Consider the following 23,967-nt stretch of genomic DNA (forward strand, 5'->3'; position numbering starts at 1 on the left):
GTAGGGTAACTAATCATTTTTCGTTCAAGCATGAGCTTATCAGAGACTATCTAGTTTGACAGAACTGAAAGGCAGGGTATTCTGTATTTTTATTACTATATGTACTAAGAAAAGAGAAGAAGAACTTTTGAAGAATGACAGTGTCTGTGTGGGTGCTGCTATGGAGAAACTATTGTCTAAACAGTTGTCTACAACTTTTTTTACCATCTAATATGGTTAAAAGAGGGGAAATACCGTGGTCTGTATCTGCGTCAAATCTTCATTGGCAGTGAAGCCTGTGGCAGTTGCCAGTTCTAGCCTCACATCATATACACACACATCATAGAATTGTAGAATGGTTGAAAAGGGCCACAATGGTATCTAGCTTCAATCCCCCTGCTATGTGCAGGGTCACCAGCCAATAATCAGGCTGCCCAGAGTCGCATCCAGCCTGGCCTTGAATGCCTCCATTGTGTAACCACTACCTCCTTGGGCAACTTGTTCCAATTCATCACCACCCTCTGTGTGAAAAACTTCCTCCTAACATCTAACCGAAATCTTTCCTGTCTTAGTTTAAAACCATTCCCCCTTGTGCTATCACTATCTATCCTCGTAAACAGTTGTTCTCCCTCCTGTTTATAAACTTCATTTGAATACAGGAAGAGGAGGTCTCTCCAGTGCTTTCTCTTCTCCAAGCTAAACAAGCCCAGTTCTCTCAACCTTTTTTCATTGGAGAGGTGCTCCAGCCCTCTGATCATAATAGTGGCCCAACTCTGGCTCTGCAGTGTTACATAGCAACCACGGTAGTACCTACAGCACTCCAAAGGTAATGAAATAAGGTAAAATGCATGAAAAAAGAACTACAAGATACTAAATTTCTTATATGCATCTATGTCTTAGGCACATATAGATAATACCTTGAAAGCACTATTCTTGGTATAGGATGTTTTTCATTTAGATGGTTACTGTATTATATGTAGTTTGTGTAATTTCAGAAGTCTGTTTTTATTTCCCCTTGTCCTCTATGGGGCCATAACTATTATTACATTTGACATTGTTAATGATCTTTAATTAAAAGTGAAAGCAAGGAACTGTAATTGTTCATAAAAACCTGAAATGGTATTTTGGGAGGGGGACAGTTGGAGTATGTGCCTGTTTATCATCATTACTTTAAGAATATTTTTTGTTTGTTGATCCCTTAAGGAAAATAAAATTAAAATTTCCATTTCTTCCAGGAAGTACAGAGTAGAGGGAGCTTGAGATATTAAATTCTGCTGAACAGAGTTATTAATTAGTTGAAAATTAAATGAACTTTCTAGTTCTTTCTTACCAAAGTGACTCTTAGCAAGCATTAAAAACTTCCCATGGCAATTATATTTTTCGCCTGCTACTACCAGTATGCCTAACTTCTGAGGCAGCGCACTAAACTGTACTTACTATATGCTGTCCTATGTGAAAGGTTCTTACTGCTTCTGAATTCATAGGAGGTGAGTATTAGTACAAAGCTAAACTTAATCTGTGATGAGTATCTGACAAACAACACTTTCATAACTGCTGAGCAGGAAGGGTGGGTTGCTCCATGAATTCCTGTGTCATTCTGACTGGTTTCATATGCAGTTTCATATGCTTTCTTCATACATAAATATATTTCAAGTCTTCTCACAAGCAAATGTATATATGAGTTGAAAGCAGTATATGCATATTACTTTTTCTGTGCATCACCTGGCAGATAGATCATACAATCATATGGTTTTCCATTCTACAAGGTAAGATGGCAAACGCAAGCCAGGAAAGTACAACAGCTGTTCTTAAAATAATGCCTCCTCTTTCCTCCTATGTGGGCCCAAGTCTTCAGAGCAAGTGCTGGTACTATGGCAGTAGGGGTTGAACCTTCCCACTAATACTTGGTTACCATGTGACAGAAGGCAGCAGAGGGGTAGTCTGACAGAATGGCATCTGACACAGAAGTCCCTACGAAGCAAAGAAACATCATTCAATTTCTTGGTGCAGGAAAAAATGGCACCTATTGATATTTTTCAATGCTTGCTGAACATTTATGGAGACCAAATAGCGCATGTGAGCACAGCGAGGCAGTGGGTGCTGTGTTTCAACAATGGCAACGGTGACAGTGGGTCACCTCTAATAAGTGCAGATTTGTACGAGTGTGGCATGCAGGCTCTAGTTTAGCACTGGTGAAAATGCGTAGCTAATGGTAACTGTGTTGAAAAACACTGTTTTGTATCTGGGAATTTGCTCTGTGAAAGAATGTTATTGTGATTTCCATCTGTTTTTTCTTTCCATGAAAATAAATAGGAGGCGTTAACTTAAGATCAACCTATATGTGAATGTTAGAGGGGGAAGGACAGGTGAAAGGAGTGGAGGAGAAGAGAGAAAAGTAAGAAAAGAGAAGTTTAGTTGGAAGCAACTTTCAAAGATCATCTTGTCAAACTACAACAATAATAATAGATAATCAGAACTTGACAACTCGAACTGTGATACAAAGTGTCAGAGAGATTTCTTCTGTGATTGTACATGGTTTTGATCATCACACTGTAAGGTACGTGTAAGACAGACTTCCTTTCCCAAGTGCAGAAGTTGTCTGCCAAGTCCAGAAGAGATAGTAGTTATAGTATGAATAATCCATTGAGCAAAGGATTGATTCTGGTGTTAGTTTGATGATATGTGATAATTAGGTAGAGAGGTCAGTATGGTCCTAATCACTGAAGTACGTTTCCTGCTACTGCCTTTCTCAGTCTCTGAGAAAACTGTTTTAACATTTGATTTATTTTTTCCTAACGTTTCCAATTTCAGTGATCTGCCTTTGCAAACCTAATTTCTAAAAATGACAATTCAGCTCTGTGTAAGCACAAAGTACAATACTGTTGATGAATTTTCAGGAAGAACTACAGCAGGGATAGTTATGCATATCCTTCCAGTGCATATCACCAATAAGATGCATTTTGCTGCCATTATAGATAAGAGACATAGCTCTCGTGGGTTGAGCTATGGTCAGTTGAACCAACCATGAGAGTGTTCAAGAAACGAGTCCAAACTTAGAGGCACTATGAAATATTTTAGTACATTCAAAATAGCATAATGCTTCAAAATAGTATAAGGAATGGGGAAATAATTTGGTCTGAGCTCTACAGTTCCTTTAACTTCAATTTCTCTTTGAATTTCAGAATTGTATCTTGTCAAAGAAAGATATTCCAAAAAGGAATGACTGGAATGATTTTTTTTTTTTTAATTATATATATAAGTATATATATATAATTATATTACTGATTCATAGCTCAGTAAAACTAGAGTCCACTTCATCAGACTGAGTTCATTCAATCAATGAATTGAACATAGAAAACATCATTGAAAAAAGAGTTTAGAAATGTTTGACCTACACATTGTTTTGAAACAATAACAGTATAAAGAGCCAATAGTTTCTACATCAATTCAAAGGCTAATGCTTTAGGGGATTTTTTTGTCTCTTTTTTCTTTTTTCTTTAAATCAAATGCAGTTGACCTTTTAAATATCTTTAAATAAACAGATAGCAAGGAAGAGCCAAGGGTAATACTGAGGAAAAATCAGTGGCTTGCAACAAAATACCCATGAGGGAAAAAGTTCTAGGAAGTTAAAAGTTGATGTTTACCCTTTTAAAATGCCTTCCTGCTGGAAGCATTGCCTTATATTTGTGTTGTTCTCTTTGAAGATAATTAAAAATAAGCTTAACCAAAAAGGCTGTAATGGCAGGTTTTATCAAACCCTCCAGTGCCTTCTGTTTTATAGTTGTACAGTCAATGTATCTGAAGCCCCTAGTGAACAGAACAACATTTGTTCTTAGAAGTAAACAACCAGCATTGTCCAACATGTCATTCATTTTCCTGATACATCCTCAAACTAAATTATTTCTATTTCCTGAAACATTTCATAACTATTTTTAGAGTATGTTAAAGGAGGACTGGGCCACTAAGGGAGAAAAAAAATATTCCATAGCAATCTCAGTGCTTAATTGCAACTCTGTCTTCTGTTAACTTTTCCTAGCTGTAGAGATGGTTTGTTTCTGTTGTTTTTTGTTTGTTTGTTTGTTTGTTTTTTCTTTTGCCTTCACATCAGCTCTAAGTCTTTCACATTTTCTTTCATGCATCAATGACTTCCATACAATTGTGCTATCTGTATTTAGTGTTACTGTTTCATAGGCAGTACAACCTCACACTGAATTAAGTTTTCTTGTGTCACTTTTATTTGGACAAAGAGATGTTATGTGTGCCCCGGTGGCGCAGTGGTTAAGGACGCTGCCTTGCAACACTGGGGCCCGGAGTTCGAATCCCCCCTGTGGCGCAAGTGGTAGAAGTGCCGCTCTGCTACACAGAGGCTCGAATCCCGGGGGTTGGACTCGATGATCTCTAAGGTCCCTTCCAACCCGCACGAGACTATGATACTATGATGATGTTGTCTCCACTTCTTGTGTTTTATTATTTCAATCCTGGACTTCTTTGGAATGTGATTACCCCTTATATCTATTTCAAAGCACTAGTGGGAAGGCATGAATTCCCCCTCAATGTAAAGCTTGGGATACTTCATTGCTAATATTTTGCTGAAGCATTGTTGTCCTTTCTTGAAAATTCTCAAGCAAGTGACACTTATTAAGACAACAGAACTGGAAATAGAGGTTGGACTTTTTAGCTTGAAATAGAATAAAACTGTAGTTGCAAAATTCAAAACAATTACAAAAATACTTACTTATAGAAAAACATGGAAGATTGCTATTCTGGTTATTTGGTAAAGCGGGGACATGACAGAGTAGAGATGATAATGCAGAATATTGTCTGTCTTCCTCATCCAAAAAAATAGCCAGGGAAAGAAACAAACTCTTTCTTCCCACTTGGTTGAGAAATTGCCTTGTGTTCCTAACTCTTTCTAAAATGTTATAATAGTTTTTGTAATTACTGGTATATGTTACATTGATTAGAGGAATAAGTTATATTAGACATGTGGAGACATGAGGTAATAATTAATGAGCAAACAAAAATGTGGATTACATTTAAGGATTTATGAATATTCAATGCCTTCTCTCACAAATCTATCTGCAATACCTTGATTATTCTTGTAATGTTACAAATTATCAGTACATCTCTCCTGGACCAGGCATCTCTTAAATAATCAGCTCCACTGACCACTTTGGGATATGAAATGAAGTCTGTAAGGACTGTTCCACTTTTGTGTCTTGTTTGAAATATAGTATTAAATGTAGCATCAGGCCGGATTCATCAGTAACTTCTTGAGGCCAAAATAAAAATTTAAAATATAGGCATGCTCTCACCCCTCTCCTCCTTTCCATGGGATAAATTTCACCATAGTGCTATGTTATCATGGGAATAACTTATTTAAATTATTAAAATATTCCTTTATTAATAAAATGCCAATTTAGTTCTTAATTCTGCTATATACACCTCTCATCTAAGCTGGCATTTAACACTTTTGGGGTTGGTAGACACTGTTATTCACTTCTCTATGCTATATTTGTTTTTCCCTCAAGTATACATCTTTGGGAGGCACAAAGACTAGAATATTCACGAGGAGAAAATGCAGACAAATTAAACACAGAAATTCTTCACTGCTCTTGTTGATCTACATTTTATAGTGATTAAAGTTGGAAACAAGAATTGTCTTAAATATGCTTTTATATGGAGAACAGAAGTAGGCAAAAGGAACTAAGTATCACAGTTTTTAATTGTATTGCACATTTGTTTCAAAGAAAAAAATACAAGCAGTGTTGTTTTTTTTTATGTATAGTGCAAATTGTCCATTAAGATATATGCGTGCTAATTATGCTCTGAGATATAAAAGCAAGTAACTAACAGAGAACAATAGGATTAGAGATGATTTCTCCTTAATAACAAATCAAAACAGGTAAAAGACAAGACTTTTAAATGCACAAGTCACAAATAAAATATATATATATATATTTAAAAAAAAGCTCTTCCAAATTCAGTAAATAAAACATACGTGCTAGCACATCTAGCACAGACTTGGTTATCCCTGGGTGGAATACAGAGTTCATTCTAGTTCTTTGTACCACATTTAATAGAGATTATCATTTCAGTCCAGAATTGGCCAAACAAACAATACAAAATGTAAAAAAAAAACAAACAAAAAAACGTATGTCTACAATAGAAATGTATGAGGAAAATCTGATTGGATGTATTTTCATCCTGAGACAACAGGTTTGTCTAGAGATCACTAATCAAAATAGGCTTGTGCAAATCAATCTGAGTAGGAGCTGAAGTAGGATTCTTAATTTAGCCCACTTCTTTAATGAATGGTAACCTGAAACAAGAGGCATAGGCTTTACTTGGTATGTTTGATGTTTTCGTTGTTCTTGTTGGTTCTTTTTCTGCAAGAATCCTGTTTTTCCTACCAATGTGCAGTCATCTACCAGAGGTGTTAGGTCAAGATATCAGAAAGTAAGAGCATTGCAGTCCCAGATACAATTCTCTACTTTCTGTCTGCATTTTACATAGGGACTGTGTTTATTATATTAATAATAGAAGAAAACATGCATATTGGCTTATGGAAAAAGCCTTCCATGTATGAAATTCAATTAGTCTCACATTCATAGCAGCTTCTGTATTTTCTGGAGTAGAACCAGAAACAGTCCAATGAAGTAAAAACTTTCTTGTTCTAGCTCTCTGAACATTAGCTTAAGAACCTTGGCTTAAGAAAGGAGTTTGATGATTGCTCTTGCAATACATTGTAAAAAAGGAAACTGCCTTTTTCAGCTGCTTATTAGATGTCAGCAACAAGACCATCTACCTTCTCCAGACTCTGCTTTCTCCATTTAGAATAAGCCATAATAATGTTCAAAAGATGCAAATATAGGGATGAAGTAATATATTTGGTGTATCTCCAGTCTGTGTAATCTTGCAGATGATACCTCATGCTTATGACGTTTGTAGAAGACTGAGAAAAATCACATTCTGATCCTTTGATAAACATTACTTCACCAGGGATGTGTACAAAATATTAAAAAAATTAATTCATATCTTAGCGCCTTAAAACATTAATAGAAACAATAAAAAGTCTTGATTAGCAAGGAACAGTTGTAAGCGTTCTTTATAGAAATAACAATAATGATTTTTATCTCCTTTGGATTATAACACAAATTATTGTAAACTCATATAATGTAAAAATGCACTGCACATCGTTGTATTTCATTTCTGCTTTTTGCTGATTCTCAGGAAGCAAAATAATTTCTTTCCTCATCTTGTACTACTTGCTATGCTTGTATTTTACTTTGCTCTTGCTTTTTTGTTTCTTGTACTCATATATATATATTATATATATATAGTTATTATTTTTACTTTGCCATTTTCCTTTTCACTTCTCTGTTAAATAACATATACAGGACTTGAAAACTGGCAACATGACAGAGTGAGAAAATTAAATGTGTGACATATCTCATTAAAACTTAGTATAAAATCTTGCTTGATTGAAAAGAGTTGCTTTAAATGTTACGTTCAGAATAAATTGAAATAAATTAATCTGTTTGGTGAGTAAAGCTGGTTTAAAGCTAATATAGTTAAATCTGGCAACTAAGAGACTATGCAAAGGATGTAAGATTGAGGGTAAGTCTGAAGGTCTTTATTAATAATTTCAGCTAACATTAAACAACTGCATCGTTTAATAGCTCAGTTCATGGAGCTTAAAATAAATATCCCTGATATGGGACTTCTATGCCAATTATTCTCTGCAGATCAAATTTGCCCACTGTCAGAATATTTTTAGTGAGACTATTATTATTATTCTATGAAGTACCTAGTAATATTATAATTTGTGCTGTAGAAAACTTAGAGCAAAATTATGAATGATTCCAAAGGTGTATTTTGGCATCATATGGCTAATATGATTCCTTAGAAAAGAGTTAATAGGTAGCAATGTGGCCCTGAAATTGGTTCATAATGAAGGGAAATCCAAAACTTGCTTGAATAAAATCTGAAAGTTTGATTGATTCTGGAGCATACTGAGGTCCCACTGCTATTGCAATACAAGGATTAAATGGAAACGTTGGCAAATATTTTGCAGACTAAAGTAAGAAAAACATATTCTAGATTATATAAAATTAAAAAAAAAAAAAGAAAAAAGACATTTTTCTGAAGCAGAAAAATAACAGTATTTTAGCAAGGTGATAATAGAGTAGTCTTGTCATTTCACAAAGGCTGCAAAAAAAGTGTAAACTGCATTAGAAAGTTTCCTATACATTATGGTATATTAAAACCATGTAGAAAAATGACCTGAACTGCATTAACAACTACCAAACTCAATATGAAGATTAATCTATTGTTTGTGAATAACAATCATATTCCAGTCTCTAGTTACCTAAATACCAATCACTGAAAATATCTAGAGATTTCTGAATTTAAATACAAACATGCACTAAAGATTTTAGTTTTTATCTGGTGTCATAAATCATTATATATTCCATAAGAATTCTATATGGAAAAATGTTTCTAACTGTCTTGATCTGCCTTTTATTTTCACAGTAGCAGCTCCTGATTTTCGAAATGAAAATAAAGTTATCACATGCTGTTAGGAAAAAAAAGCTCACAAACTTTATATTCAATTTGGAGATTTCAGACTTGGCTAACAATCAAAAAAAAAAAAAAAAAAATCACTCTTGTAATTGGCAAGTTTGATTTGAGTCACTGGAAGACAATTAACATAGAATTCCCACACTATAATTTCCAGGACGATTATTGCATTGTTTATCTCATGTCTTCTGATGGATCATTTACAAATATGAAAAGATATCAAGCTAATTTTGATTTTAGCATCTTTACATTATCCAATTGTATTTATGACTGTTCACACCTTAATGAACAAGGATTTGTATCTAAATTATCTATTTTTATTGAAATTGAGGCTAAAAAACGGTTAATCTTTTTAAATTTATTTTTCACTCAGTCTTGGATTGATACCTCAATTTCTTTTTAAAGTTGTAGTTGAAATGCTAAGTCACAGCCTGAACCTGTGATTGATCACCTGTTCGGAAGGCAGGGCCAACCCACGGAAGCTCAGGTGCAAGCAATGGGCCTGAGTGACCAGAATTGGTAGAGCCAGGATCCACCCCTTCCCAGAACACATTTAAGGGTTGACAGTGGAGGAAAGTGTTTCTTACTGGAGATCTCTGCTTGCTTAAGATCTTCCAATAGTAAGCTGCTCTTTTCCTTCATGTATGCATTTTTAACTGCTGGGTTTAGCCTTGTCCTAACTTGCTGTCACTGAAGACTTTGCCACCTTGTTATTATCATTGTATTTTCCATCATGTTATAGCACAACTAAAGCATTCAAAGAACTCTCTTAATTTCCCCCGCCCCATTTATAATCTATTTAACAGCATTTTATTTTATTATTTTATTTTATTTTATTTTGTTTTGTTTTGTTTTGTTTTATTTTATTTTTTTAATGCTTCTCAATTGAAAAGCCTTTTCTAAATCTTTAAATAGATGACCAAATATGCAGAACTGGGTTGAACTCAGTGCTGGGGCTGCTTCTGTTTGACTTCTTCGTTGATGATCTTGATGAGGGGATTGACTAAGATTGCAGATGACATGAAGTTGGGGAGGGAGTGTTAATCTGCCAGAGGGAAGAAGGGCACTACAGAGGGACCTGGATAGGCTGGATTAATGGGCCAAGCTTAACAGCTTGAGTTTCAATAGGGTCAAGTGTCAGGTCTTGCATTTTAGTCACAACAACCCCTGGCAACCATACAAGCTTGGGGCGGTGTGGCTGGAAAAGCTACCTGATGGAAAGGAACCTTGGTGTGCTTATGGACAGTCAGCTGAATATGAGCCAGCAGTGTGCCCAGGTGGCCAAGAAGGCCAATGGCATCCTGGCTTGTATTAGGAGTGGTGTGGTGAGCAGCACAAGGGAAGTTGTCCTGCCCCTGTACTCGGCATTGGTGAGGCTTTGAGTACTGTGCTCAGTTTTGGTTACCACAGTACAAAAAGGACATGGAGGTACTGGAGCAGGTTCAGAGAAGGGCAACAAGGCTTGTGGAGGGCTTGGAAAATCAGCCCTATGAGGAAAGGCTGAGGGAGCTGGGGTTGTTTAGTCTGGGGAAAAGGAGGCTGAAGGGAGACTCTCTTCTAGTGTCTCAAAGGTGCTTACAGTGAGAGTGGGACAGGTCTCTTCTCACCAGTGACAGAATGAGGGGAAAAGTCTTCAAGTTGCGCCAAGTTAAGCTTAGGTTGGAGGTTAGGAAACACTTCTTTACAAAAAGAAGTTAAGTACTGGAATAGGCTCCCCAGGGAAGTGGTTGAGTCACCGTTCCTGGATGTGTTTAAGAGCTGTTTGGATGTGGTGCTTGGAGATATGATTTAGCAGAGGGTTGTTAGAGTTAGGGTACTATGGTTAGGCAGTAGTTGGACTTCATGATCTTTGAGGTCTTTTCCAACCTGATTCTATGATATAGTATTTGCAGTCACTTCATGACAAAACAAGGCTGTGTAAACTTAAATTAGCAGATAAAATATATGTACCTCTGTCAGCTGAAATAGGAAGTTTTTCTGTGGAGAAACAGTGAGAAATACACTGAAACAACAGTCTTCAGAATGTCAGCAACATACGTGAAAATAAAGCTACAGCTTCACAGCTGATCATTTTGTGCAATAAAATTGCTAAATGAAACAGATGTCTTTCCATTTCTCAGCTTGGCCGATGTGAATCACAGATGTCCATTTTCCAAAATCTATAGGAAACATTTTATACTAAAAGCCATGAAACAAAGGTGTTTTGCTTTGTTCTTCTTAGTGCTATAGTAGACTGGCAATGCTATTCTGTCCTGATTGAAGCCCTACTTGTGATTTTCAGACCCATGTAAAGATTTGATGTTCAAGGCTGCAAAGTATACAGGGCTACCTGTGGCCACCTTGAGTCATCTAAAAATACTTAGATTGATAGAACTGAAGAACCAAAAACAAATAAGGTGAAATGTATTCTTTCCTTGCTTATGTGAAGTATGCATTTTTACTTATTAATTATCTCTGGAAACTTTGCTCATAATGCAGTCTCTGTGGTGTTTTGCATCCTGATCTTCCAAGATCTTCTGAACTGTCATTCTGAACTTGTAGTTGGTCTCCAATATCTGCGAACTATTATGTTCTTGTTTTGTCAAAGTGAGATGCTTAACAAGTTTTAAGAAATGTAAGCTGAACTATCCAGGTTGGTCTTATGAATGTACTGTTCAAAAGGACAACTATTTCTTATATGTGAAAGTCTCAAAGTTCAACCATTTTCCAGAAATAAGTTATTTTCAAAAAGTATACATTTTTGATATAGAAGGGGAGAATAGATTATTTTTTGTGGCACAAAAATAACATTTTTCTCTTCCAAATTGGTTTAGTAAGAATTTTTTATGTACACATAACAACAGGAGAAGTGAGGGGGGGGGGGGAAAAAATCATCACTTTTGATGTTACCTTGAATACTTATCAGATAAGTATGTTAAATTATCTTTATGTCCTTAATTGGATGTTTATTCAAAAGCTTTGTGTATTGTGGAGAGATTTTTTTCTGTCCTCTGATTTAGTTCTCTTCAGTACACTGTTTCTGTACTCCTGGTTCCAGACAACATCCCCAGGCACAAGAAGGCAGTTTTTTAGGGTTGATAAATTACTAAACAAGTCCCTGGAGTGTTTCACTGAATATAACTCTTCCAAACAATTTCCATGGAAAGTCTGTGAGTCACTTTTGACTAATACTGTTCTTTTGGACCATAGGTAGAGAATTTGATAGAAAGGATGTTGCCCAATGCTGCTAGATGACTTCTGGATTTTCAGAGAACAGGCACTGTAGCTTCTTTCTATTATCACAAGTACATTTAGCTTGAATTTATAAGCATTTATAATACCAGACATAACTTTGTGAAGCATATGGGAAAACTATAATTTATCTATTTTCACTTTATAAAAATTATTTTGCCTCAATATTTCATACTCAAGGAGACACTTTTTATTTCTCATGCAGATATCTGAGGAATAACGTCCCCTGTAACTATACTTCATCACTTTGCCATGAATATAGTTTGTCTGCTGGTTATGGGCCACCAGTGACCTCCTAGTAGTAAAACATCTTTTTAAGATAAAGTGGTACCCTAGGAAGCTCTTAAGAAGAAAATAGTTAGTAGCCTTTTGAGTTACTCTAGAAGACTCTACAAAATGGATTGCAAACAGCAAAGAACTGTCTAGTTCGGGATAAGAATGTATCCTAAAAAGGTGAAAAGTCACAACTGAAACTTGCCGTCTGAGAAGAGGATGAAGAATTAAACTTTATAAGAAAAAATAATTTCCCAGAAGGGAAGTAGAATGTCTTGAATTTCTTTGAATTTCGTGAGAAGAATGGAAGGATTGAAAAATAATAATAATAATTTAAAAATATATATTTTGTTGGTAAATCCTACCTTTGTTTCCCTACTCACATGTTTAGTGTTCATGTGGAACGAAATGAAGAAATTAAGAATAAGTTTATTTTCTAAAAATGCATTAGATATATTAACATGTACAGTGTTTAATATTCTTTGAATATTTACTGTGTTTCTAAAAGTTTATTTCAAAACTGAAAGTAGAAGAAACTTTAGATAAAACACCAAAGTAGTTCAACATCAACTGTAGCTTTCTAAATTTTTTCCATAAATACTTTAATTCAAGATCCTGTATGAGCACTTTCTCTTCCACATATTGTAGGTGTCCATCAGTCAATCAGTGTTTGAAATTTTTTCACAGCAGGGAAGTTTGCTGTTTCACTGGATTTTATTCCACCACTCCACTATAGCTGGTTTCAGCACAAAGGGCATATTATACCCCTAGCAATGACTTAAAATGGATGCTACGGAAAACAGTAGAAGGGCATCACAGTAAAAGAGAAAAAAATCCAGGGCTTCTTTTCAAGGCAGATGGTTATATTGTGTGATGTTTTTTGAGACCTGAAATATGAACTTGAGTTAACAAAAATTATTCAGGTGATTATATATGATCTTGATGTAATTCCAATTGATGTTTATAATGTGCGTTCAGTTAACTACGTTTAGAAAGGAACTGGTTCTGTCAAAAAATCTTGGAACATTCTGATATTTTTAGAGTCTTACTTATAAAAACAGTCACTTGCACTCTAATTTCTTGCACTAAAATATGCATTAAAATAATGTAGATTAGAAAGTTTTATATATATATATATCATATATTTGAAGTAATCATGAGAACTAATGAGTGGTCCTTAGATTTACAATACAAAAATAACTAAATAGTTATCATTTATATTTACAACAACTGCAACTCCTTGAATCTCTTTAAACTGGTCATGTTTATCATTCTGTATGGAAGTACAAGTTTATGAACATAGTTAATCTGCACAGGTAGCAGGTAGCTTCTTATTTATATGCTACAAAATGTGTTTCTTACTGCTGCATGCATAAAATTGAAAGTATTCAAAATATCCTTTAAAATTAATCAAAACTTCTGCTTGATGTAACCCTTCTGCTGAATCTAAAAATAAAATATTCATTTCATAGTGACAATAGATCTGAATGCTGGATTCCTTCAGTTAGATATGAAATCAATGACAGATACAGAAAGGTGATGAGAGAAACTGTGCTAAGTTTATCCAAAGATCAAATTAGTCAACTACAATATTGTACTTAAAAAGGTAATGCAATAGAATAAGTTTTTTTTCAATACAGATGTACTGAAATAAGTTTGTACTGAAGGTCATTAATAGATGAATTATATTACTTAAATATTACATCGTACTGACATAACACCTGTTATCTGAATCCTTAATAAATTTGTGAATTTCCTTGAGGCTATTTACATTTGTTGATGGAATTAAAAGGATAATGACTTCAAATAAATAGCCTGGTTTAGGAGAAATATAAATAATATGATATATGAAAGCTAAAATTAGTCTGACATGAAGTCAGTTGTTCTATTTTCCTTAATTGTCATGTACCCTGCCATGTACTTTATCTGCTTAGTGAATTTACAACTAGCACAGCAGGTTGTGAATTTTTAATAGGATCTCTTCAAGGAAGGAAAAGGTCAGTATTAACATAAAAATCTTCTTTAAGAATTGTGGTGCAAAGGTTTCTTAGCAGAGAACAGGTGTTGCTGCAAAACTGAAATCTGCCATTACAGTCAAATTAAAAGATTCTTGGAGCTAAGTTAAGAAACAAATGCTTCAGTGTAACATCATGACTTCTAGTCAGAAGTTACTGAAAATGACTGTTTTCTTGGTTGATGGATTCAAAATTTTATTTATTATAGTAATTAAAAATATTTTTCATTACTTCTAAATATAATTATTTTTGTTTGTTTTTTTTCTCTTCAGCTTCATTCTGATCAGGACAAGGGAGACGGATCTCTCAAATACATTTTGTCAGGAGATGGGGCAGGTACTCTTTTTATAATTGATGAAAAAACAGGTGACATTCATGCTACCCGGAGAATTGACAGGGAAGAGAAAGCCTTTTACACCCTGCGTGCCCAAGCTATTAACAGAAGTACTCTGAGACCAGTGGAACCTGAATCTGAGTTTGTCATCAAAATCCATGACATCAATGACAATGAACCAACATTTCCAGAAGAAATTTATACTGCTAGTGTTCCTGAAATGTCAGTAGTGGGTGAGTGCTTTATACTGTAACAGAAATGCCTGCTCTAATTATGTTATTCAACAGATTTTCCTCCATCTTCTGAAAATTCAGTCATATCTGGAATTTTTCTTTATGGACTATTTACTTTTTAGTTCAGTTTGCTCATTCAAATACTTGTATTTCATCCAGAAAGAGATGTTGTGATTTCTACTTAGAATGTTTAAAGCATTAACATAAAGTAGTTTAGAATACAAACAGGAACAGAAAGTAAATAATGGTGAATCACTTTTACCTTTAAGAATTACTAGAATAAGGTTAATAAATTAGCTTGTTGAATGCTCAATGAACTTTTCTTTCATTTTACTGGAAGCGCCCAGTGATACACACTGTGTGGAGATCTGTCTTGACTTTGCTCAGCCACAGAAAGAGTGAAAGACATTTGCTCATGTACTGTTGATCCACTCACTTCCTGTAGGTAGACTGTTTGCTCTTCATTCTCCTCTTTGCATTTAGTTTCAGGCAGATTGCTTAACAAGAACTTTACATTAATAAAACCCTTGTCATTTCTTGATGTATTTCTGCCTAGAGTCTTCCAAGGGTTTTTCCATCGTGACTCCACATCTGAGTAACACTGAATTGTGGAAAAATGATCTCTGTTTGCTAAGCACAGTCAAGTGTTAAGGATAAAATTAACATGAAAAGAGAACAATGTTTGAGTTTTATCAAAATTAATGACACAATCCTAACAGAATAGATTTTTTATCCACAACTATGAAGTTCTGGCCTGTATCATGCCAGGTAGACAGAATTAAACACAGTAGTATTTTGGAGTGCAGAGCTACCTTTAGGCTGTATTTTGAGTTTTCCAAATACTTCCTTAAAAATTCACTTATTCATTATACTATAGTAGATAAAAATGTTAATTTCTTAATATCCAGGAAACGTCCACAGTAGCTTCAGTTCTATTCTTAAGAAAATATTTCAGTCTTCTTGTGTGTTGTGATTGCAACATTAAGAAGTCATCACTCAGCAATAAGATTTCAGTATTCAAAACTGGAAGGCAGGGAAAGCAAATGTATTTGATTTCTGCATATACTGTCCACATCACCTAGAGTTCCTAAAGGAAATGTATGAGAAAGCTGTAAAGGGTCTCTATCAGGACAAGAAATAATGCCTTTGCACCAGAAAGAGGGTAGATTTGGATTAGATATTTACTAGGGGTGGCAATGTACTAGAACAAGTTGTCTAGGGAAGCTGTGGATCTCAGATATTTGAGGCTGGGCTGGATCGGACTTTGAGCATCCTGATTCTGTGATTGTATGTTGGTCTGCACTGGAATTCCATCTGTCAGAGAACTGAAAAGGCTTCCTTATTTATTGTTCTAAAATAGAAACAAAATATAATACTAATTTTTACTGGTTTTGCTGATTGGATTTCTAGAATCATGACTTTAAAAAAAAATTTAAAAAAAAAAAAATTCCTTAGGGAAAGCTTATTTAAAGGACATTGCTGAATAGTCTGGAGACACATGTCAAGTGGATCAAAAAATAAAATCTTAGAGCTTCCACTTCCTTTTTCATGTTAACTGTTGACTAAGGAAGTTTAAGACTTAGAGATAAAAGAAATGTAGAGATAAACTGCAATCTAGGACTGCCTTGTTCATCTTTCTTCTACTGCTCATTAATCATAGTAAAGGCGGGGATAAATGTGCTAACATCAGGATCTCACATTTAGGTCAATAGACTTGAAGACATCTTGTTTTTCTGTTCTGCCCCTTCTACACTCTCCATATCTTCTTGATCACCAAGACTTCTTTTCAGAACAGTACACCGTTTCTTTTATTTGATGTTGCTTCTCTGTTCATTCATTGTACCTAGATGTAATCTAATCATTATTTATCCTTATTTCATTCTATATTTATGATGTTGAGCAACATTTTATGAATCTTTTACTCAGAAGCACTTTGCATTTCTAGTTGCATCTGTTTTCCACTTGTACATTACAGATATTGATATACACTTCAGTGTAATCTCCCACTGGGTTCGCATGTGATCTGCAGGTTTGGTCTCCCACAGATAGCTTGTCATCCTTAACTGTGTCTGTCTTTTTGTCTTCAGACAGTGTTTTGAGTTACTATTGCTTGGGTTTCTCCCCAGGCTTTTTGTTCACTCCCTCATTAGTGCTGCTCCAACAACTTCCGGAGCTTAATCCTTTTCTTCTACCATTGCATTTATCTCATTACACTTGCTTTTTTTTTTTTTATTAACAGATTTTTTTCTTTACTCTTTTTCCATAGTTCTTTCACCAAATCTTTTGTATTAAATGATTTGCAGTTTTATGATGTTAACAACAGACTCTGAAAAATGAGGTCATATTAGATATTTAAATATTTTACAAACAATTTAAAATAGATCACTTTAGAACTACAAGCATCCTTGCCAGCCTTGTCTCCAGCTTATTATTTTCCAAGTTACAGAAGCAACATGTAAGCAAAGTGCACTGACACAGACTTCTCTGAATATGCAACCCTTTCCAATACTTTATTACAGGGGAGAACATATCTGGTTATTTCCTCTTTTCTACTAGAAGGAACAGAAGGTTTCTGCTAATTCAACTTGTTACTTGAATGGATAATTTACTACTGAGGGCAGTTGATCTTAAATAGTGCATAACTCACTTGGATATAGGAAATAAGTTACAAATTCAACTGTACAATAGATATCTGTTGTTTATAGTACCCCCTAAATCCCATTTAATTATTTATGGTAATTCTTCTCTAAGACTTCTATATCATAAATACATGGTGAGGCTGAAATCATTAATACTTGTATACTGTCTGGAGATGTTTGTTAAGAAACCATTTAAAAGGGCCAACTGTATTAAGTACTACTGTATTATCAGGCCTTAGAGAAATTCAAACAGTATAATTAAAATTATTTTCACATTTGCCTTCTAACAATTGCAATAACCTGACAAATGTCAGTTTGTTTCTGGGCCTAGCACACCTCTATGTAATTCTAGTTTACTGTGTAATGAAACTTCTAATAATATGAGGAGGAAGTTACATAGTTCACAGTTGTATTCATGCCTTAGTAATACCGTAGCTGGTGCCAAATTCTTTGTTATATTATTGCCGTGTCATTTAAGTCCTCCTGTAGAGTTCAGATTAGTCTTTGGATCCTGTACATCCTCATATAAAAGGCAGAGAGAAAGACTCGGACTAACTGACAAGGACTAAGTCACATTGCAAACACCAACATGAGTGATCAAAATCAGTGCCTTGGGATTTCTGGTCCAAATTTAAGACTTGTGCAAACAATAAACTACTAGTATTGAGTTATCAATAGTCTTCAGTGAACTGATGCAGGACAAGAAATTAATAGTTTGACAATTGATACACACAATATAACATTAATGAGGGTGGTTTTCTTAATTTCTTTTGATTCAAATGATCTCTTGAAGTGTTAAACGTGCAATTTGAAGTGAAGATAAAGCTAACCTGCAGTTATCATTATTCCTATTCTAACTGCAATTATCAAACAACACAAAAATCTGAAGTGAATGACTGTCTTGAGTTTAAAGCAGTAGCTCGAAGTTTCTAAAAGACCTTTCACTTCTGACCTCAACTTCTAAAGTGATGATGCTCAGTGGCTTCCTACCGGAGCCTTATTTTCCTAGCCCAATCCTACTGTAATGCTCCCATTTAATCATTCTTCTTCCATGTCTGAAATTATCAACTAGCATACAAATTTATTTTTACTTCTGCTTTCATTCTTCTATCCCTTGCCTACCAAGAGGCAGTTCTCAGATTTATTTACCTTTGATAAAAAGCTTGCAATTTCACAAGTGTAAGAGAACTTTTTTTCCCCACAGTGAAGGAGTGAGAAGAGGAAAAGTTATATACTGGGTTAAATTGCAGACTTGTTACTGATATAGCTTTCATTTAGGGTGACTAAGCTTGAAATTATTTGAAAAGTAAAAATATTTATAAATAAAAAATGTATAAAACAGAAGGATGGTGCAAATCTTGAAGGCACTGTATGCTATCAATTACTTAATTTTTTCTCCAATCTTATATAATAAACAACAGTTTATATTTGTCTCATATAAATGATTTCCTATCAATAATTACTACTAATTAGAACATATAAAAGAGAGGCAAAAATTAGAACAATAAATAACTCAGTTGCACATAATAGATCCTAAATACTACCTTTCATGAGTTTGCTACATAGACTTTTCTCATTAATACATTTTTTTCAATCATAATAATGAGTGTTTACAAATATAGAGTATAATAATTTAAAATCTTGAATAATGTTATGTTAGTTTGTGCTTGTATATGAAAAGTTTTTGCCAGTTTGTGGAGGAAAGAGGAGTATATCCAGGAAGCTGTGATGTCACACTGAGGAAGCATTTGTCTGTATTTAGTTTTCTTTTTCTATTATTATTATTTTATTATTTTAACTCTTTGCAGAACTTAATTTAACAAATATTATTTGTTCTTATCTTCCTTTTACACAACACTACTTTGCTATTTCGGAGCAAGTATTATTTAGGAGCTAGCATCAATATTAGCACAGCAGTTTACTGCCACGATGGTTTAAACAGTGTATTTCAATTCAGTCGAATAATCCATATTCAAACACAAGGCTTCTGTATCTTTTTAACAGAAATATAGTTAACAGATTAGAGATACAGTTTAGTGTGGCCTATGTGAGATACTCGTGAATCAGAAATTGGCCAAGTCTTTATGACAGCTCTCCCAACAGTATTGTATTTAACAAATGTTCTCATTTTCAGTTTCTACCCTATTCTGGATGCTTACTAAAACAGAAATTAATACTTTGGAAAGTACTCAAAGCTTCCTTTTTTTTTTTCTTTTTCTCTTTCTTTTTCTTTTTTTTTTTTTTTTTTTTTTTTTTTTTCCAATTATACTTGTGTAGCTTTTTTAATTTTTAACTTTGTGTTTGAGACTCTGTTCTGTTAAATCAATGATTCATTCTTTTTTATGATCAATAGCAATGTAGCTAGGATTTTGCCGGTTATTGACTTTATTATGAGATGCAAGTACTTCTAGGGCCTTGCTGAAATAAGCATTTCTGTTGTAATACAGTTGAAAATTCATCACAGATTAAACCATTAGGCATGTAATCATATCCTTGGTACTGGCAAAAATTGTTCATATGATTGAAAAATTGACTTATCAAAAGCTGATTTGTCATCACCTTATGAATTCTCAAAGGGGTGTTGTAGCTTTTATTTCTATTTGCTTACCTATGCATGTCAAAATAAATATGTAATGTAGCCCTAACTATGAGAGGAAATAATTGGTTTCCTCCATGTTGCTTGAGTTTACAGGTGATTTATTTCACAATACTGGCAGCACTTGTATAACTCAGTTCTATCTCTATAACTAAGTCGTTTCAAAGACCATATGATAATATTTCTTCTGCTAATACCCATGTATCCACTTAAAGGATAGGTGGAACTTTTTCCACCTATCTTTTTCCACCTAAAGGATAGGTGGAAGGATTGTGTGCCCCGGTGGCGCAGTGGTTAAAGACGCCGCCTTGCAAGACTGGGGCCCGGAGTTCGAATCCCCCCTGTGGCGCAAGTGGTAGAAGTGCCGCTCTGCTACACAGAGGCTGGAATCCCGGGGGCTGGACTCGATGATCTCTAAGGTCCCTTCCAACCCGCACGAAACTATGAAACTGATGACTATTTTTTCCCCACATTTGATGACCTATTCAAAAATATTTTTGTCATGTGTTTCTGTGGCATTTTATATTACACTGACATCAAAAACAAAAGAAAACATAAATTGTTCTGGGAAATGAAAAGCAGATATCCATTGCAATAAAAATGAACATGTGCTCTAATAGGAGTACATAAGTATCAATGCATGATAGCAAGGTAGGGAGAAGAATTCAAACACTGCTAACGTTTACCTTTATTTATTGCATCTTAATTACACTTGTGGGATTATGGAAATTTAGATCTAATTAATATAAAATGGAACAGAAAAGTGTGAGTCTGAAGTTGACTAAGATGATAAATGTATTTCAGCATCAGCTGAAAATTTCTTTGGGGTTTACTTGAATGGAAACTAAAGTTCTGGATCTCTGTTTAGTACTATGTGAAACTAAGTTGACTTTTGATGCTTAAGGTACCTCTGTGGTGCAAGTCACAGCTACGGATGCCGATGACCCTTCATATGGTAACAGTGCCAGAATCATTTACAGCATACTTCAAGGACAGCCATATTTCTCTGTGGAACCAGAAACAGGTCAGGAGACTTGTTCTTTCATTTTGAAAATCACCTTAAGAAAAATTTAAAAGCTAATTGAAATGAAATAATATATTTTGCTATTTTCATTGTAACTCGTATTTCTTATTATAAATGTAAAAACTCACAATTATCACTGCTAATACCATAAAGTGTAAATAATGTTACAGTGGTACAATTGAAATAGCTGCAACAGTGTGAGGATCTAAGTGATAAAGGCAACAAGAAGGATACATGTACTAGAAAATGTTGCTTGGCATTTTTTAAAATGGTTCTAGTTAGTATAATAATGTTTTCTTGAATGTATCTCAAACTGTCTTTAGCTTGAAATGTAAACTTGAAAGGGAGCTGCGATGTAGAATGAAGGGGGATTTTTTTTTAACAGATTGTACTGAAGACTATGAAGCTTATGAAAGTAAATTTGTACTTTAAAACATGAAATGAATATTTTGTAAATACATTTCACAGACTACTACAAAAAGCTTTAGATTGCTGCATGTTTATAAAAAAAAAGGGTGTGTGTGTGTGATTAACAATTTTTGTGTGTTCCTTATTTAAGGCATCATCCGGACTGCTTTGCCAAATATGAACAGAGAGAACAGGGAGCAGTACCAAGTGGTTATCCAGGCAAAGGACATGGGAGGCCAGATGGGTGGATTATCAGGGACCACTACTGTGAACATCACTTTGACTGATGTCAATGACAATCCACCTCGATTTCCCCAGAGTAAGCTGCATTTAATTGTTGTCCTGCACTGTAAGAGCTTCAAACTAAAGAGTTAAGCAATCACCATCTGGTTTAATTTAGAGTAAATCTAGATTACAGGGCACACATGAACAACAACAACAAAAAAGGCTTATGTGCTGATTTATTCACTATTATTAAAGCAGAATATTAAATGTTACAGCACTTGTTTATTAGGAAAACATTTACATGATCAGCTATAGTGATGGCAGGCCTAGGATACCTTCCAGTTCTGTGGAAGAGGGTGAGAGGTGAATTCGTAAGAGCATTAGAGCAGTGTTTTTCTTTCCCCTTACCTTAATTCCTAGAGATTCCCCTACCAGAAAATAAAGCATGTAGTTGTTGCAGATATACAGAAATGTTTGAATTGTATTATCTGCTTAAATATTTAATCATGGAGAAACTGGGAAAGGAATTACGTGAAGAAAATCAAGCAGATTTGTACTTCCCTAGTTACAGTGCTCCAGAATCTGATAGATATCTGAAAGTGAAATAAATGGCATTTAAATTATTTTTTTTTATTACTTATGTTGACCAATGCATTTTGTACTGATTTTTAACTTTTGTTAGTATAAGTATCAAGACACTTTAACCTCTGACTAGAATATGAAATCATCCTCCAAGCTCAAAACAACTGAAGTTGGTTCTAATGATTCTGTATGTCCTTTATGGCACAAATGGAGTACACACCTTTGTTCAATTTAGCATTGTAATTAAAGCATATATGTATTTTGCTAAGATGTTTATCAGCGTGGGATTTAAAATACACTCATAGGAATATCACAAGCAACGGAACATTTACAGTTTGTGCATAGCTGAACAAACCTTATTCTAGACAGAATTTATTGTTAATTTGTCTTTTTATGTCCTCCTGTATCTACACAATGTTTTTAAGTATTAAATATGCAGTTAAGCCTTCCCTGTTCTCTTTTCCCTTCTTCCTTCCTTCTTGTCTTTCTGTTTTGTTTTTCCTTTTTGATTTTTTTGTTTCTTAAATATTGTGTGATATCAGTACGTAGAGCTGTGGAATCAACTTTCTAGACTGTGTTTACATGACTTATGAGGTAGTCCAACACCATATTCATTGGACTTGGATGATGATCTGGTGTAGCATCCCAGGAATATATGCGTTTTTCTATGCTCTGTGTGAATCAGATGAGATGTTTTGTTTAAACTAACTTTAGTTCTTGGTGGGCTTTTGTTTTACTTTGGTTTTCTCTCTGCCAGTAGTCACACTAACTGCAAATATGTTTTACTAGAAATAAAATTTAAAATATTCATAAAGGTTAATGTAATTTCACTGGTTATAACAAAGTTAGAGGTCAATGGTTACTTGTTTTTTTTTGTTGTTGTTGTTGTTGTTTTTTGTTTGTTTTTGTTTTTAATGATCTTTATTTTTAATCTCTAAATAGAAATCACTGAGACTCTGAGAACTGATGACTGTTCAGTTCCATCCTACCACTATCTTTTGATCTTAGGTTCATAAGATGATTGGTAAATCTTGTAAGAATACAATTATTTAAAAATTCCATATGTTTTCACAGGACTCAGTAGCATAGATGATGAATTAATGAGTTTCCATGTGGGAGAAGTTTAAAATTATCTAAGAGTATTTTTGAGAGAAAAAAAAATAAAATTGATTCCTCTTAGCTCTAATGTAGAGGCTGGGGCCTCTTCAGAGTATTTTTCCACTCTTAAAAATCCCCTTAAAACTGTGTCTATATCAGTGACTTTCTAGAAAACTGTTCTGTGATCACATGCTGACATTTAACACAGAATCCTTCCTCTGGACCCTCTACTCTAACAGCACACAAACTTCCTGTGCAGAAGGACCTCGGTTTGGACACAGTACTCCAGACAGGGTCATACAAGGACATTTGAGGGGATCAGTCACCTCCCCCTACCTTGCTGGCCAACCTTCTTTTGATGCAGGCCAGAAAACTCTTGGCGTTCTGGGCTGTGAGCATGCACTGCTGGTTCATCCACCAGGACTCACAATCCCCTGTAGGACTGTTCTCAATGAGTTCTTCTCCCAGTCTGCATGCATATCTGGGATTACCATTATTCACGTGTAAATTCATGTCACCTGGCCTTGTTGAACTTCATTAGTTTCACATGGGTTCCATTTTCAATTCTGTCCAGGTCACTTTGGCTGGCATTCCTTCTTTCTATTGTGTCAATTGCGCCATGCAACTTTGGTCTTATCAGCAAACTTGATGAGGAGACACTCTATCTTTGCTATGTTGTTGGTAGAGATGTTAGAAATCACTGTCGCCCAGGGCCCTGACTTGTGATGTGGAACTACTGACAACAAT

The 23,967-nt window shown here is 34.7% G+C and overlaps 1 protein-coding gene across 15 annotated transcripts in view; it reads left to right on the top strand.

Moving 5' to 3' along the window:
* CDH10 (cadherin 10) overlaps positions 1-23,967 on the top strand; it is an 88,665-nt gene that overhangs the window by 40,696 nt on the left and 24,002 nt on the right. For all 15 annotated transcript variants that reach the window (XM_015854461.3, XM_032442477.2, XM_085537820.1 and 12 more), the window contains 3 exons: positions 14,354-14,648; positions 20,788-20,907; positions 21,467-21,634. In XM_015854461.3, the coding sequence (XP_015709947.2) occupies positions 14,354-14,648; positions 20,788-20,907; positions 21,467-21,634 (583 nt within the window). The remainder of the gene's footprint in view (positions 1-14,353; positions 14,649-20,787; positions 20,908-21,466; positions 21,635-23,967) is intronic.

The sequence above is a fragment of the Coturnix japonica genome, chromosome 2 (assembly GCF_054131305.1).
Source record: "Coturnix japonica strain WE chromosome 2, WE-NBRP24, whole genome shotgun sequence".
NCBI lineage: Eukaryota > Metazoa > Chordata > Aves > Galliformes > Phasianidae > Coturnix > Coturnix japonica.